Genomic DNA, 17,469 nt, shown 5'->3' with positions numbered 1-17,469 from the left:
CGGGATCCCATATGGGCACCAATTCTAATCCCAGAGGCCCCGCTTCCCATCCAGCTCCCTGCTTGTGGCCTGGGGAAGCAGTGGAGGACAGCCCAAAGCTTTGGGACCCTGCACCCGTGGGGACAGCCAGAAGAAGCTCCTGGCTCCTGGTTTCAGATTGGAATAGCTTCAATCATCACGGCCACTTGGGGAGTGATTCAGTGGACAGAAGATCTTCCTCTCTGTTTCTTCTCTTCTCTGTATATGAGAACTTTCCAATAAAAATATATAAATATTTTTTTAAAAAAGAGTATAGATTTCTTCTACTATGGAGTACAGGACAACTACTAAAATTTGTTGTACTATACTTCGCAAACATCCTCCGTGTTCTTAATCCATTGACAGAAAAATGCCTTGGTCTTTCAGAAACTTGGCTGCAGCAGGACTAGCTTGAGGTTATACTCCCACCACTTACTTTGCCTGTTTATTAACTGTTTCATGTCAGCTTCCTCAAGTTTTGAGCAGAAAAACAGAGCCCATATATCCCTGACTTTTAAAACAAACTTTGAGTTAAAAAAATTCCATGCAAACTTTACAATGCTGTAAATCTTCAATATTTGTTAATCACCATTACTGTTAAAACAAAATATATACCCTTTTAAATAAAATCATAATATTAGATTTAAATATCTTACTTGTAAGTGATATTAAATCCAGTCAAATTATAAGCAGCATCACTAAAAAAATGCAGCAGGGCATAACCTGATGTGGCAACCACCTCAGGGACAGTCTCGTTGCCATCTCTCTCAGGAACAATGAGGCCACTGGAATGAAAAGACATTCCTTACAATCACACGCATGTCAGACTGTGGCAGGTGCACACACAGCACTCAAAGCCATCCTTATCCTTTCAGAAAACTAATCCAGGAACTTGTGATCACATGCACATAGCTATTCTCTTAGCTCTGGTTTCCAGCTGCTGCTGGACCCTCTGAGGAACACATCTGGATCATTTGCTAATCTCCCTTCGATGGGGTATTTTTCTCTCTCCCCCCACCCATGAAATTTAACAATCATGGCTCTATTCCTTTATTCTATAAAACTTTTACATGGCTCCTCTGAAAAGCTTAATAAACTTCTACAATCACTCAAAATAACTTAATGAATTGAATAATGTCAGATATTTAGCATTAAAAGACATGACGTATTTTATATAAAAATATAAAATATTCATTGATATAAAAACATAAACAAAGCTAAGCAAACACTCACAGCTCCTCTACTGTTAGCATTGTGATGTACCTTCTGGGCCTAATAGCTGCATTTTACCTTCTATGTTACAAATAACATGCCATGAGCATTTCCTGTCACTAAAAGCAAGCTCAGAGCCCAGCACATATGAGATTTTTAAATAAGCACTTGTTCACTGTCTAGTGAGGGGAAGAATTAGTCAGTCAAAGAGTTTTGAGATTCTTGATCCAGCACTGAAATCTTTTCAGAATAAAACAATCCACCCCCCAAAAAAAAAAAAAGTCCACCCTGTCTCACTTTGCCAAACTAGTTCTACTCATTTAAAAAGCACATTTTTAAGCTGTCATCTGGAAATGTATAAGAGATCTGAATAGAATGGAAGACAGACTGGACCAGTCCACTGCACATGCTCACAGGAATAGGAGCCAGACATGAGGATCAGTCCAGAGGGGGTTTTGGGGGTTTACTCTGACTGAGCTGCAGCTCCACCTGGTATATGTGAGGGCTGAGCATGTGGTGGGCAGGGCTGGGCTGCGCTTGAGCACCTAATGGTTTGGAGAAGAAAGAGGGCAGAAAAAAAAGATCTACTACCCCAGCGAAGCTTGACAGCAAATTTCTAGGCAAATGGAGACTCGGAGGTGGACTGGATTAGCCAACTGACCTTGTAAGGATTTCCTCATCCTTGGAGCAGCAAAGTCAACAGCATCTCAGAACTATCAAAACCACTTAACCAGAACCCTCAGAAAATGCTCTACCATGGGGACCCTGGGGTAACATGGTAGCTGTTTCCTATCCCTGGGTACTAAGGTGGTTGGCAGGTGTGGCATGGTTTTTCCCCTAGTATCCTCCCCTACCCCAGTGTAGGAAGAAAAAGAAAATATGCAAACAATAGTCTCGCCCACTTTCCCCTGATCCTCAACCCTTCCCACCCAGGTTAACTATGAAAACATCATAAAAAATAAAAAGATTTACTTTTTTAATTTATTTTTTTTATTAATTATTTTGCATTTTGTGACAGTTTCATAGGCTCTGGGAAAAAAGATTCACTTTTAAAAACTATTGTCGGGCTTGGCAGCGTGGCCTAGTGGCTAAGGCCCTCGCCTTGATTCCATATGGCCACTGGTTCCAATCCTGGCAGCTCCACTTCCTCTCTATCTCTCCTCCTCTCAGTATATCTGACTTTGTAATAAAAATAAAATAAATCTTAAAAAAAAAAACTATTGTCATCTGGAGGGGATGGTGGTTGGGAGGTGTCATCATGCCTCTAAATTTGCATCATGGAACATGTGAAACAAATTCACCTTATGTAGATAAAATTAATTTAAAAATTATCAGTTTGTGTTATACTCTCGATGCTAATCCTATGTTTATTTGCCATTGGCCTCTTCAAACACATCACAGCTAGAGCCTGGCATAATGCCTTAATGGCTAAATCCTCACCTATAAACATCGGGATCCGATATGGGTGCTGATTCACATCCCAGTTGCCCCACTTCCCATTAGTTTCCTGCTCGTGGCCTGGAAAAGCAATAAAGGACAGACCAAAGCCTTGGGACCTTGTGCCTGCATGGGGGATCCAGAAGGGGCTCCCAACTACTGGCTTTAGATTGGTTCAGCTCTGGGTATTGCTGCCATTCAGGTAGTGAATCAGCACACGGAGGATCTTATTCCCTGTCTCTCCTTCATTCTGTAAATCTTATCCACCTTCCCAATGAAATTATAAGCTTTAACATAACCAATACAATAATTTATAATATTAGTTAATTAACTTGAAAAAAACTTCCCGAGCCCAGCGCAATAGCCTAGTGGCAAAATCCTTGCCTTGTATGTGCTGGGATCCCATATGAGCACCAGTTCATGTCCAAGCTGCTCCACTTCCCTTCCAGCTCCCTGCTTGTGGCCTGGGAAAGCAGTAGAGGATGGTCCGCAGAGTTGGGACCCTGAACCCACGTGGGAGACCCAGAGGAAGCTCCTGGCTCCTGGCTTTGGATTGACTCAGCACTAGCCGTTGTGGCCACTTGGGGAGAGAAACAGCAGATAGAAGATCTTTCTGTCTCTCCTTCTCTCTGTATATCTGCCTTTCTAATAAAAATAAATAAACATTTATTTAAAAACCTGAGAGTTCACCTATCTGTACATATGCAAGTACTTCCAAACACCTTATGGAAAACTGAATGGAAAGATAAAATCGTGCAATTTTTTCATAATGTGTAATTTCCATCAAATTCCTGAAGATCCCTTGGACTTTGATTTCTCCTACAAGTCACTGGTTAGAACCATTAGTGCCTTCTACTTGTGCTGCTGCTGATCCACACGTCAGCTCATCAAATATACAGGCTAGGAGAATCATAGGGCAAGAGGTTTGCTCACGTTCCCACCAATGGCTGCTACTAGCAAACTGATGAATCCAAAGTGCCTGGCACCAACAGGGCTCCATAAAGCACAACTAACAAACACAGTAACAAAGGAATACCCAAGCAGTACTATCATGGCAACTTAGTGCTTTTATTTGTAAAATTCTGCAGTGCCTCTTGCTTTAATGCAAGGTACGTTTCAAATGCTGGCATAAAAATACGCATACCTAACGTATAGCCAACATCATTTTAAGCACCTAGAATGATCCATCCATCACCCTGCACTTTGGCCCTGTACATTGAGTTTTTGGTTCAAACACACCTGAGAGATCTTTAAGCCAAAGCAGGTGGAGAAGCACCGAGGTGAAGCAGTCTCCGACCTCCTGTCCTTCAGGTATTCAGGTATTGCCTACTCCTTGTTATTTCCCCACCCACACGGAACAGCATTAGACTACCCCTGCGTGATATATACACACACAAAAATAATTATCAAATAGGAGGTGGGTGTGTGGCACAGAGGATAAAACATATACCACCGAGAACACTGCATCCATGCAGTGCCTGGGTTGAAGCCCTGGCTCTGCTTCCAAGTCTAGTTTTCTGCTAATATAAACCCTGGGAGGTAGCAGGTGATAGATACCTCAAGTACATGTGTTCTTGCTGTCCAGGAGAAACCTGAGCTGAGTTTCTTGCTCCTGGCTTCAGCCAGGCCTTCCCAGCTGCTGTGGACATATGGGAAGTGAATCAGTGGCTGGAAGCCCTTTCTATCTATCAATCTCTTCTCTGTCTCTTGTCCATTCAAACAAATATTTTAAAAAGTATTTGTTGAATTTATTTCTTTTTTATTTTATTTTGATAATCTTTACATAGTTGATTAGGGCACAAAGGGTCAAGGGCTACAGGAAAGTGAGTAAAACCACTTTTTTTTTCTAGATCTGGGGTAAGAGGATGAATTTATTTCTTTTTAAAATCAGTACATAAAATGTCTAAATGAAGTTGCACTGGTGATTATGGCTCCCTAACAAGACACATATTTTTGAAAAACATATTTTTAAATCTTTCATAGGTAAAAGGGGGGGAACGGCAACAATTTTGAATTCCCATGTAGCCAGAAACTTAAAAAAATACAACTATTTACTGTTAATAAAAATTCAAAATATCAAAACAATTCAAATATGCCATACATGTAATATCAAATTATTTTGCAATATGTACCTGTTGGAAAAAACTGTAACATACAACAGATATATTCTCCATTCCCTATAGATAATAATTATTATTCATTTCACATGTACCATTCCAAAGTTTCCCTAACTTCTAATACATTAAAAAACACACGTACATATACACTCACCCCATACGAGAATTCATCCAAAAACTCTTAAAGGCCTCTGCAATGAGGTAAGCATAAGGAACAATGGTTCTGACTTAAATTTTTCACAGGAAAAAAAAAATTTTTCACAGCAACATTGCTATTCACTTTATTATTGATAAAATACTTTGAAAACATAAACTTCACCACTACTGTGAGGAGTATGTAAACTTGACAGATGAGAAAATTGAGAAGACAGGTCAACTACTGTGTCGACATACTTACCCAGGGGCTGCAGAGGCCACATCTAGTGCACAATTAACAGGACTCCTAAACTAGAACTCCTTCCACACAATAAACGTGTTAGCTGACAGCAAAGATGAATCCAGTAAAAACAATCAAATTTAGAAGTAAAATAATGACTAAGCAGTATTTACATGTCCAAGCTTACCTAAAGGCAGCAATTAGCGGTGCATAAATTGAATCTCCATCATAAACGTATAAATGGTCCCAACTACATTCTGTAGCAAAATGATTAAAACGAAGCCTCATTATTCTATTTGGCCTGAAAATAATAAAACAAAATACCTTAAACTAATCATAATAATGGTCAAACTTTTGAGAAAAATAGATGGAGTCTTTACGAATTCTCAGGGAAATAAGAAATAATCAAAAAATAGTACTCTTCCATTTGTCAAATATTTATTTAGTATTTACTATGTGTAACAGACCACTAAACACACAATACGAAGCAAAAAAATCCCAAAGCAGCCTGTGACTCCTGGATTTTAAAGGAGGCATTTGGTAGCCAACTGAAACAAGCCCTTAGCCCTTGTGCCTTTGTCTGTTGTTCAAGCTAAGATTCCACACAGCATCGCTTCACAAACTGCCTACACCTCTACCTTTACCTGGCACTGTCCAACAAACCCCTGCTCTGGAGGAAACCATTTACCTGCTTTGACACTGATCACATCTAAAAAGAACTAAGCTGTACTTCAGAAGAGTCACACAGCTCAGCACGTGGGTTCCTGTACTGACCTCTGGTCACCAACTGTCAGCAGCTCTAATACCAACTCTCCCTCCCTCCCCATCTCCTTCATTGTTTCTCTCAATGACTACTTCAAACCATCCAGTCCCACCTCTGTGTTAATGATCAGTATACAAAACTCCTGAAATTTCCATTTTCCAAAGTAGATAAACATCCTTACTTGTGTTTTCATGTCTCAACTACTTAAAATCTCCCTCTGATCTAGAACTTTTCACCCACATTCACATTTGTTTTAGATTTACAAATTTTACCAAACAAGAAAACAAAAATTTTGGTACTGACAGATATCAAAGAAATTTGCAAAATATCAAGTCATAACATTCTTATTACTAAACTGCTTTAAGAATATAAGGGTTTTTCACATATTTTTGATAATGTGTAGAGGGCTAATTATTGCTATTAAATAAACTAATAACATTCCTGGCTTTGATTTCTAATATGACAAACAGATATAAACCACTTAAATCAAAAAGTTATTTGGAATCTCAAGGTTTATGATTATACAAAAGTCCAACACCAAAAAATTTGAGAGCTAGTACTTTAAAGGTCTGCCATGAATGGAAGTGAAAAAAGAAGTTTAGAAGGACACACTGGGTTCAGACCAGGCAGCAATTACTTAGACAATATTAACTCTGATTTTCCTACTCATAACAAAAATAGACTTAGAAAAATGACAGAGTGTTATACTTTCAAATGCTTTACACAATATTAAGAATTCTAATTGTTTTTTAATATTATAGTTTAAAATATAAAAATGAATGCTGGTTTCTCTTGCAGGGAAAGTAATGCCACATTGAGCTCCATCCTGAAAACAATAGGAAGTCAGTCATTACTACTTACTGTCCTTCAATGAGCCACGTGCACTTTGTTTTATATTTATAATTCCCAGGTCCATCTGTTACAAACCCAGAAGATCCAGTTAATCTGTAGTTTAAATTAAAAGAAGAAATGTAAGCGCCTCAGGATTTCATACATTAACATCTCATATATTAATATCTCATAAAAGAGTAATGGATATATTACAGCACACCAGTAGAAAATGACTGAACAGTTACATCATGATGAACCTATTTAAATGAAATTAAGAGGATACAAGAACATTAAAACCAACTGGTATAAACCAAAACATACATGAAAATAGCCAAAAGAACTTATCTGTATAAAATAAGTTCATCTATAAAAGATAAAAGCACAGAGTCTCACCTGTAACACACATTTACAGTAGCAGCACTGTGAGCAGTATGATGAACCTGCCCATCAAGCCACACACACACCAGAGCCCCGTGGCTATGTGGCAGCTGCTGCTGAGACAGTGTCCACCATGCTCTCAAAAGCACGCACAGCAGCACCTTTTTCCCACGCTTGTACCAACCCTGAAGTTTAATAATATCCTTAGGTCTCACTAACATGGCAAGCATATTCTGGTATCTCACTAATATTTTCCTTGTTACTAACACTGATGATTGATTATCTTCCCACATGTTTTGGCCAAGGTGTCCCTTCAAATTAATATTTAGGAGCCAGCATTTGCTGCAATGGTTAAGTTGTGGCTTCAGATGCCTCCATCCATAACAGGTACAAGGCCTGACTCCATTTCTAACCTCAGCCAATTCACACCCTGGGAGGCAGCAGCTGCTAGTCCAAGTACAGGAGGGGAGTGTTTCTGTGACCTACCGAGGAAACCTAGATTGAGTTCCAGGCTTCTGGTTTCAGATTGGTCCAGCCATGTGGGCATTTGGGGGAGTGAACCAATAGGTGGAAGATATGTCTGTTTCTCCCACTTTCTCTCCCTTCTTCCTTCTCTCCTTTCAAGTAAAACCATAATAAATTCTTTAAAACAGTGTCAGGAGCTCTTTTTATATTAAGTACATCTCCCTTCTGTATATTAAATGTACTGTAAGTATAGTTTCTCAGTTTACATTTTCCTTCATACTTTGTGTCTAGTATTTTTTTGCTACACAGAAATGCTTAACGTTTAAGAAACATGCTGTTTCCTTCCTTGCTGCTATTTCCACATCATTTTTTCTCCCTCTCCCATCAACAATTATCAGCCTCCCTGAAACAGATGAGCCCTTCTGGTACTGCCTCCCTCACTTTCTGAGTCATCTCCTGCATCCCTGTTCCTCCCTCTGAGTGATCAGCGGATTATTCACTGTCTTCCAGCCATCTGCAGCAACATTCAAGATGGCCCCTCCAATATCTAGTCTCTCCATTTCTTAGCCTCACCATCAGCAATCCTTTCCTCCATTCGACTCCAACTGTTGCTCATCCGGGCCCTGCCACTACCATCAAATTCCTACTTTAAGCACCCTACTCCCTAACTACAATCTCTTATCTCTCCACTTACTTCAGCACAACTCCCTCACCCTTTCCAACAAGTCTTCATCCCCACAGAGATAATCAATCCACTGAACCATATCGCTGACCCCACCACCAACACATCTCACTGTCTGATTACCTAACTGGTATTCTAAAATCTATTAGAAGTGTATCCAGCAAATCCCTCTTTCTTGGTCTTCTCTCCTTCTGCAGTATGAATGCCCGATATGAATGCCTCCATGCCTTATTCAATATCCATTCCACCCCCAAAATGTTATTCTAAACCAATCATGTCTTTCTCTGCCCTTGGAGTTAAGAGTAGGGGATGAGAGGGAGTTGGGAAATACACCAGCATGGCATGATCGATTAAGGTGTCACATCCTGTATCAGAGCACCAGCTCAAGTCCCAGCTTTCTTTTCTGATCTAGCTCCCTGCAAACGTGCCTGAAAAGGCAGAAGATGGCCCGAAAACTTGAGCCACTACCACCCACATGGAAAGACCTGGATGAAGTTCCAGGCTCCTGGCTTTGTCCTGGTCCTTGCCCCAGTCATTCCAGCAATTTGAGGAGTGAACAGGCAAATGAGAGATTCTCCCTCTGTCACTCTGCCTTAAAATAAATAAAACGATGGGGATGGTGCAATTGTTCAATTTGCTAATCCTCTGCTTGCAAGCCCTGGCATACTATACGGACACGACTTCCAATTCCATTTCCTGCTAATTATCAGGAAAAGCAGAAAATGATGGCCCAAGTCTTTGGGCCCCTGCACTCATGTGGGAGACCTGGCAAAAAGAAGCTCCTAGTTTCTAGCTTCAGAACAGCTCATCTCTGGCCATCACAGTCATTTGGGGAGTGAACCCGCAGATGGAAGATCCCTCTCTCTCACTTTTACTCTATAACTTTCCCTTTCAAATAAAAACAAATCCTTACAAAATAAATAAAATGATAGGGCCCAGTGCAATAGTGCAATAGCCTAGTGGCTAAAGTCCCTGACTTGCACACACCGGGATCCCATATGGGCTACAGTTTGTGTCCCAGCTGCTCCACTTCCCTTCTAGCTCCCTGCTTGCTTGTAGCCCGGGAAGGTAGTAGAGGATGGCCCAAAGAGTTAGGATCCTGTACCTGTGTGGGAGAGCTGGAGGAAGCTCCTGACTCCTGGCTTCAGATCGGCTCAGCTCTGGCCACTGTGGTCACTTAGGGAGTGAATCAATGGATAGAAGATCCTTCTGTCTCTTTCTGTCTCTCCTCTTTAATTCTCCTTTTAACACTGTTTACATAGCTGAGAGGGATGCATGCCCATGTGGGCCTATGGTTAGGGTGGGGAGGCTCAGATTTGGAGGAGGGTAGGTAGGACGCATGTTTTAGTTTTGTTTTTTTCTTCCTGTGACCACAGGGGAGGAGTATGAGGGGGCTGCTCATTGCTATCAAATTAAATCAACAGTTCAGGGATGGGGGACAGTCCTTCGATGCTTTAGAGACCTTGAAGTGGGGAATAGTATTCCAAGGGTATTACTTGAACGGCTTTGTTCTGAGAAAGTATTGGGTTTTTTGCTCCAGGGTTGAGAAAAATCTTTCCAAGGTCTACTGGTTGATAAAGTCCACACTGGTGCACACACAGACCCAGGAATACGCTGCTAGCTTGTCCAGGAGAGATGTCCTGTACTGCTTTATATCCTCTGATGAGGCAGTCAACATCCCCTGGCAGCCTAGATGAGCTGGCCGTCATGTCCCCCCATGTGCATCTGGACATGCTGTCCACTGCACAGGCATCAGCAACTAAGCAGGCCCAGTTCCAATACACACACTCTAAGGATGAATCACATCCTGTGATTTTCCATCCAGTAGTCTAGTTGGGGAGTCCCCCAAGAAACCTTCCCTGGGGTGACCTCATACTTAATTCTTGTGTGTGCCAACCAGAACAAGGCCCATCCCCAGTGTCAGCTCTCACACTCACCAATGGAAAGGAAACAGTGACTCAGTAAGGAATACCCCAAGCTCCCCTATCACACCCACTCCAAGCGCCAGTTCTCGGCTGTGGCAATGAGTGCTGTCGCCCAGACTAAGATGGCCTGCCTGCAGTCTTGGCATCCACCAGCAGGTGCTACAAACTTGCTCAACCAGGCTCAACGCCCAAGCCCAGCTCTGTCAAGTGTGGCAGCCTAGCATAGCCCGACTGGCCCCAACCCGGCCTGGCCCCAGCCCTCACGTGAACTGGTAGGTGTTGTGCTCCAACCCAGCCTGGCCTATATCCTGCCCTGCCTCTAGATTACCCCAGTGTATGCAGCCCACCCTGCCCCCAGGCCTGGCTCGAACATATGCTGAGGAGTGCTGCAGCCCAGCCTGTCCTGGCATGGCCGCAGCCCAGGTTTCTGCACCACCCAGTGGAGCTGCAGCCTAGCAGGGGAGTTCTCCAAGTTCCTCTACTAAGTCTGTTCACAGTCCCAGAAAGAGAGAGAGAGAGAGAGAGAAAGAGAGAGATAGTCCACCCTGGTTCACTCCCCAAATGGTTGCAATGGCCAAGGCAAGGCTAAAACCAGGAGCCAGGAGCTTCTTGCAGGTCTTCCACATGAGTACACAAACCCAAGCACTTGAACATCTTCCTCTGCTTTCTTTTTGTTGTTGTTGTTGTTTGTTTTTTGGTCCTCTGAGGTCAGTTTCTTTTTTATTTATTTTTTTTTTAAAGATTTATTCATTTTATTACAGCCAGATATACACAGAGGAGGAGAGACAGAGAGGAAAATCTTCCCTCCGATGATTCACTCCCCAAGTGAGCCGCAACGGGCCAGTGCGCGCCGATCCGAAGCTGGGAACCAGGAACCTCTTCCGGGTCTCCCACGCGGGTGCAGGGTCCCAATGCATTGGGCCGTCCTCAACTGCTTTCCCAGGCCACAAGCAGGGAGCTGGATGGGAAGTGGAGCTGCCGGGACTAGAACCGGCGCCCATATGGGATCCCGGGGCTTTCAAGGCGAGGACTTTAGCCGCTAGGCCACGCCGCCGGGCCCAGTTTCTTTTTTAAAAAAATTCTGTGCCACTCTGATTTAGGCTAAACTCAAAAACATGTTAGCTTGGGAGGAAAAAAAAAGGTTTATAGCAGCCAGTTGTATATATACTAAAATTGATACATCAAGAAAGGAGTTACAGGATGTGGTTTAAGAACCTGCATTTTCTAACATATTGGTCATTCAATACCATGTTAATTAACTTCATGATGTTGTTAATTTCCATGTTTCTTCCTGTTGCTGAAGTTTTGTAGTGACATCTCATTGAAGGGGATGATATTCTGCAAGCTCTACTTTCAGACCAAGGATGGTCTCCCAATGAAACTGTTGAATTTATCTGGACAATAAAATGCTGGACTCTTCACATGGTCCATGCTAACAAAGAAGGAATCATGACTGGTGATGAACTGTACTACAATATGCAGGAATTCAATATGGGGGAAAGGGTTGGGGAGGGGCTGGGCGAATCTCAGAGCCTATAAAACTGTGTCATAAAATGATATAAAAAATTCAAAAAAACTCGGGCCCGGCGGTGTGGCCTAGCGGCTAAAGTCCTCGCCTTGAACACCCCGGGATCCCATATGGGCACCGGTTCTAATCCCAGCAGCTCCACTTCCCATCCAGCTCCCTGCCTGTGGCCTGGGAAAGCAGTCGAGGACGGCCCAAATGCATTGAGACATTGCACCCGTGTGGGAGACCCGGAGGAGGTTCCAGGTTCCCGGCTTCGGATCGGCGCGCATCAGCCCGTTGCGGCTCACTTGGGGAGTGAATCATCGGACGGAAGATCTTCCTCTCTGTCTCTCCTCCTCTGTGTGTATCTGGCTGTAATAAAAATGAATAAATCTTAAAAAAAAATTCAAAAAACTCAATAAAACAACTCAACAACAAAATTCTTTTTCTTTCTTTTATTTTTACCTTTATGGTACAATTCTATAGGCTCTGGGATTTCTCTTACTCCCTCCCCAGATTCCCTTCTCCTAACTGATTTCCCCCATATTATTACAGTAATATACTCTTTCATAAGCAGTCATAAGTCCATCATTCTGCTATTTAAACATTTCCTGACATTTCCAGTACAGACAATGGCAGAGAGTAAAACATCCTATTGTCAAGAAACATGCAACAATCTCATTGGGAGCCCTTCTTTGATTTGGAAGCAGAGATGCATACTGCACTGTATTTTCACATCTGGATATGACATACTATTATGTAGTTACTATATTTTCACTATATATTCACATATATTTTCACATCTGGATATGATATACTATTATATAGTTACTATACACTCACTTATATGAGAAGCCAAAGAACAAAATCAATAACAGGAATAAAGTTTAAAAAAAATTTATAGCACCACTGAATTAAGTAAGTAACATGCTACTGAAAATCAATGTGTCAAGAAAGAAATGAAAAAGAAAACACAAATGCTTGTTGGAGAAAATCATTCAATTGGGTGATCTGTAAGTCAGTGAAGAATTTAATAAAACTATTTTGAAGAAATAAAAATAAAACAAAAATATGAAAACCCATGGGTAGCAACAAAAACAGTATTGAATGGAGCTATTGATCTTATAATTTGCATTAAAGTTGTCTTATATCAGAGAGAACAGATGATATATGTCCTTTTGGGATTGTCTTATTTCACTGAGCATAATCATCTCTAGCTGGGACCATTTGGTTATAAATGGTATAATTTCATTGTTTTTAATGGCTGAAAACTATTTCATGGAGTAAATACACCACAATTTCTTTAACCGCTCCTCTTCAGACAGGCATCTGAGTTGTTTCCATGTCTTTGCTATTGTAGATTATGCTGCTGTAAATACAGGATTGCAGATCCCTTTCTCTTATGCTGTTTTCATTTCCTTTGGATATATTCCTAAGATCAGGATAGCTGGGTCATATGACAGGATTATTTGGAGTTCTCTAAGCACTCTCCATACTGATTGCCATAACAGTTGTACTAACTTACATTCCCACCAACAGTGAAGGAGGGTACCTTTCTAACCACATCCATGCCACCAGGTGGTGTTAGAGTTATAAACGCAGACCAACCTCACTGAAGTTAGGTGGAATCTCAATGTGTATCTTCCTGGTGGTTAGGAAGCCTGAGCATGTTTTCATGTGTCTATTACCCAACTGAATCTGATCTTTTGAAAAATTTGTGTTCATTTCCTGCACCCATTTCTTCACAGGGTTTTGCTGTTTGTTTGTTTGTTTTGCTTTGTTTTGTTTACTGTCGGGTTTCTGAAGCTCTCTGTAAATCCCAGATATTAGTCCCCTATCAGTTGTGTAGTGTGCAATAATTTCTCCCCCAGTGCTTTCTCAGGCACATTAGCAGGGAGCTGGACTGGAAGCGGAGTAGCCAGGACCTGAACCAATGACTATACAGGATGTCAGTGTAATAGGTACCAACTTTAACCACTCTGTAACAGCAGCAGCCCCTTTTGTGTGTAAAATAATTCTGAAATCCATTGTTTTGTGGTTTTGTTTTTTACAAAATACACATTTTTCATGAGTATTTTAAATGCCCTTTACATATCCACTGAAAAAATAGATCTCTTCACTAGAGAAGTGAAGAAAATCTAAAAAGGGCAATCACTAATCCTTACCATGGCACCTAATTGAATACCTAGAAGAAGTCTGATGGGTAACTTCTAGGAAACATTTTCTCCTTCTTAAGAAAGACAGGGAGATAAGTCATCTATAGCATCCTTCAAGGAAAGACTTGCTGTCCACCGCAGCAAGGAACAAGGCTATCAGACAATTGTTAGTTCCTTCAGGGGTGGCCTTGTCCCAGATCATGCTTTTCCTAGCGACAGCCCACACCACAAGGATTATAAAAGCCCAGGTATTTAAATTTAGTATGAGGCCATCTCTGATATTCAGTCCTTGTGAGGATACAAACAGAGCTCAAACACTCAAGCCCCTCTGGATCCAAACACTTCTCCATCTCCAGCCACAGGCAGCTCCACACACTCCAAACCAGACTGGGACATGGTACATCTAGACCCCAACCAAAAAAGATTACCAACAGGCCCATTAGGGATTTTACCAACCCAGTAGTGCATGCTCAGAATAGTCCAGTTTGATCAATATATAATCCTCCTGGGGAGGTACTGATAAACAACATAGACATTTTAAACAGCAGCACGTGTAAAAAGTATGACAGTACCTTGCAGAACACCAAGTCAGGTACAAACCAGAGGCTGAGGGGAGGGAGTACAGCCTGCCTTCTCAATCTGATCAAAACTGCTGTTCTAAGGCAGGTGCTGTGGCAAGGCAGGTTAAGCTGTTGCTTGGGGTGCCTACAATCCATACTACACTGCCCACTGGAATCTAGCTCCTCTGTTTCAAATTCAGCTTCATGCTAATGTACTTGGAAAGCAATAGAAGACGGCTCTCAAGTACCTGGGATCCTGTCACCAATCACATGAGAGGCCCAGATGGAGTGCCTGGGTGTTGGGGCAGGCCTTGGGACAGCCCTAGCAGCTGCAGGCTTTCGGGGAGTACACCAGCAGATAGAATGTGTGTGTGTGTGTGTGTGTGTGTGTGTCCCTCTCTCACACTCTGCTTCTCAAATAAGTAATTAAATAAATACACAAGAAAGCCATGGCTGGGGGGCCCGCCTGACAAGACTGGACCACAGCACCAACCAGTGAGTGTGAGAGCACGGTATGGGTCACACTAGGCTGGGCCAAGACACTAACCAGGTCACGAGAGAACTGGGTCCGGGAGCAGATTCTGTAGGGGATTGTCGGCTCATCCCTACGGGACTGTCACACCAGCTGGTTTGCTTGAGGGCTGGGTGTGGTGACAAGATGAACTAGGCACTACCACAGAATTCACTATCACTCATGGGCACTGGAGTTGGGAACAGGGTGGGCCGGTCCAGGCTTTAGCACTCACGGGTGCACTCAAGAATTGGGTGTTTGGCGGGCCAGGCTGCAACAGCCACCAGCTGACACACAAAAGCCTACACTGGGGGGCAGACTGTGCCAGGTAAGGGACTAGCACCCACTGGCACATGTGAGATCTGGGTCTAAGAGTGGGCCTGGTGGGGGAAACTTCCCTGGTAGGCTGTAATTCCCATTGATGAGCACATGAGTCAGGGCTGAGTGTTGGTCAGGGTGGAGAGGGCTGTTTCATTGTGGGCGGGAGTGCGGGCTGACGTTAGGAGAGTCAGATCACGCAGGGCACTGGCATGCACGGGAGCCAGGCTGGGGTGCAGGCCACACTGGGCTAGGCTAAGTCATCACACCACCAGTTTGCATGAAAGCCAGGGATGGAGGCAGGCTGGGAAGAACTAGACCCCAAACTATGTAATCAGCTGGGGAAAGTTCAGAGAGCTGTTCTGGAATACAGAAACCAGGTTTTGCCAGCACCTGATACAGAGAGAACTTCCCACATACAAACTCAGTTAGGGGACCAATTTTTCCTTAGTATTTGGCAAGAGGTCTTGCCCACTCCTTTAGCAGTAAAACTTGAGAGGGTTCCCAGTTTGGTTCACCTGTCCTGATTATTCACCTATTCCCGTGACCCACTGGAGGACAAGAAATGTATCTTCAAAATAAACAAGACATGTATGCGGGGAATAGGTCTCCTGCTCAACTTCCTGGTGACCAATATCATGCTTGCTGTTGATTTTCTAAACTGGCACTCCCTGGGAAGTACCTGTTTTGCCCTTGCTGGGTCTACAATAGTCAAGTTATCAGCACGCCTATTTTTCTGGTTATGAACACACCTGCTATTCTGGCCCTGCTGTGGGAAATTCCTGGGAAACCAAACCCCCTGTCAATTTTTCTAGTATAATAGCTGTAGAAAACAACCTAACTGTTAGATATAGCACACCCATGCTCAACGAGGACATAGCTGGTCATTTTATTTCGCCGCTCCTACAGCCTAACCTTTAATCTTAACACTGCTTAGTGGGGATCCAGTGGGTTTTTTTTTTCATCCCAGTTTTCCCCCTACTGTTGAATTTTTTAAAAAATTTATTTTTTATTTTTATAGCAAAGTCAGATATACAGAGGAGGAAACAGAGAGGAAGACCTTCTGTCCACTGATTCACTCCCCCAAGCAACTGCAATAGTCAGTGCTGAGCCAATCCAAAGCCAGGAGTTGGGAGCCTCTTCCAGGTCTCCCACTTGGGTGTAAGGTCCCAATGCTTTCAGTTGTCCTTGACTGCTGTCCCAGGCCACAAGCAGGGAGCAGGATGGAAAGTGGGCCTGCCAGGATTAGACCGCTGCCCATATGAGATCCCGGCGTGTGCAAGGCGAGGACTAGCCGCTAAACTATCATGCCTAAATTTTTTCCCGTTTCCCAGCATTAGCTTTATTTGAAAGAGCTACACTTGAGAAGGAACCTTGTCTGCACATTCACACTGCATCAAAGAACCCCAGAATGAGGTGCTCAAAATAAACAGCCCTCGTCAAGATAGGCACACACACAGAGCTCAGTCCAACAGGGCACTGTGAACTGAGTGTTAGGGGTGAGAGCCGTAATTCAGATACTGGGAAATAAACCTTTTAGGGAAAAAAAAGGAACCAAAATAAAACCAGAGACTTCCAATTCCCTCCTCCCTTCCAGGGAGAAGGGGATGATACAAATGGAAGTAGACACACGGCTACCACCCTGCCTAGTTCCGGAGATCCCATTCCCACTGAATAGCTGTGAACACTGGCTTTTCAAGCTGTGCACCCCACAACTGCCCAGTTGTAAGCTGCAGCTATGAGTGGGTTGCCTATAACTAACCAACAGAAAAAGCCATTCTCTTCCCATGCTCTACCAGGGATCCTGACTTCTGAGGGTGCTGTGGAACACAACACTGGGGACTGGCAGGGGTGCTGGCTTTCAAGAGGCAAGGCTACATTTTCACCCTCGTCCTGAGGTGGATGAAAGGTAGTGAGTTAGCTGCCTCAGCTTGACCCCGTTTCATCTCCTGAGCCAGGAACTCAGCAGGAGCAGAGGATGTGACGTGGGCAGGTGATCATGGGCCTGCAGGTGATAGCCAGTTAGGCTAAGGCTGGCTCCAGTGAGACCTGACCAATAAAGGATGGCTAAAATTCAAGCTAAAAAGCTTTAGGCAGTACTTCTGAGGAACCACAATGCACTGTCCCACTGAACAAGGTGCACATGGAGACTGGTCGGTGCAGACACACATGTGTATGAATCAAAATATGTGTGGGTACACGCACATATATAC

At 43.1% G+C, this 17,469-nt stretch overlaps 1 protein-coding gene across 1 annotated transcript in view; it reads right to left on the bottom strand.

Annotated features, from left to right (window-relative positions):
- ATRN (attractin) overlaps window positions 1–17,469 on the bottom strand; it is a 106,825-nt gene that overhangs the window by 67,114 nt on the left and 22,242 nt on the right. Inside the window, exons 2-4 of the mRNA XM_004585654.2 lie at window positions 6,785–6,868; window positions 5,348–5,461; window positions 675–803 (exon numbers count right to left, since the gene is read on the bottom strand). Coding sequence (XP_004585711.2) covers window positions 675–803; window positions 5,348–5,461; window positions 6,785–6,868 — 327 coding nt within the window. The remainder of the gene's footprint in view (window positions 1–674; window positions 804–5,347; window positions 5,462–6,784; window positions 6,869–17,469) is intronic.

Source organism: Ochotona princeps, chromosome 22, assembly GCF_030435755.1.
Source record: "Ochotona princeps isolate mOchPri1 chromosome 22, mOchPri1.hap1, whole genome shotgun sequence".
NCBI lineage: Eukaryota > Metazoa > Chordata > Mammalia > Lagomorpha > Ochotonidae > Ochotona > Ochotona princeps.
This window is presented reverse-complemented; position numbering and strand designations above follow the sequence as displayed.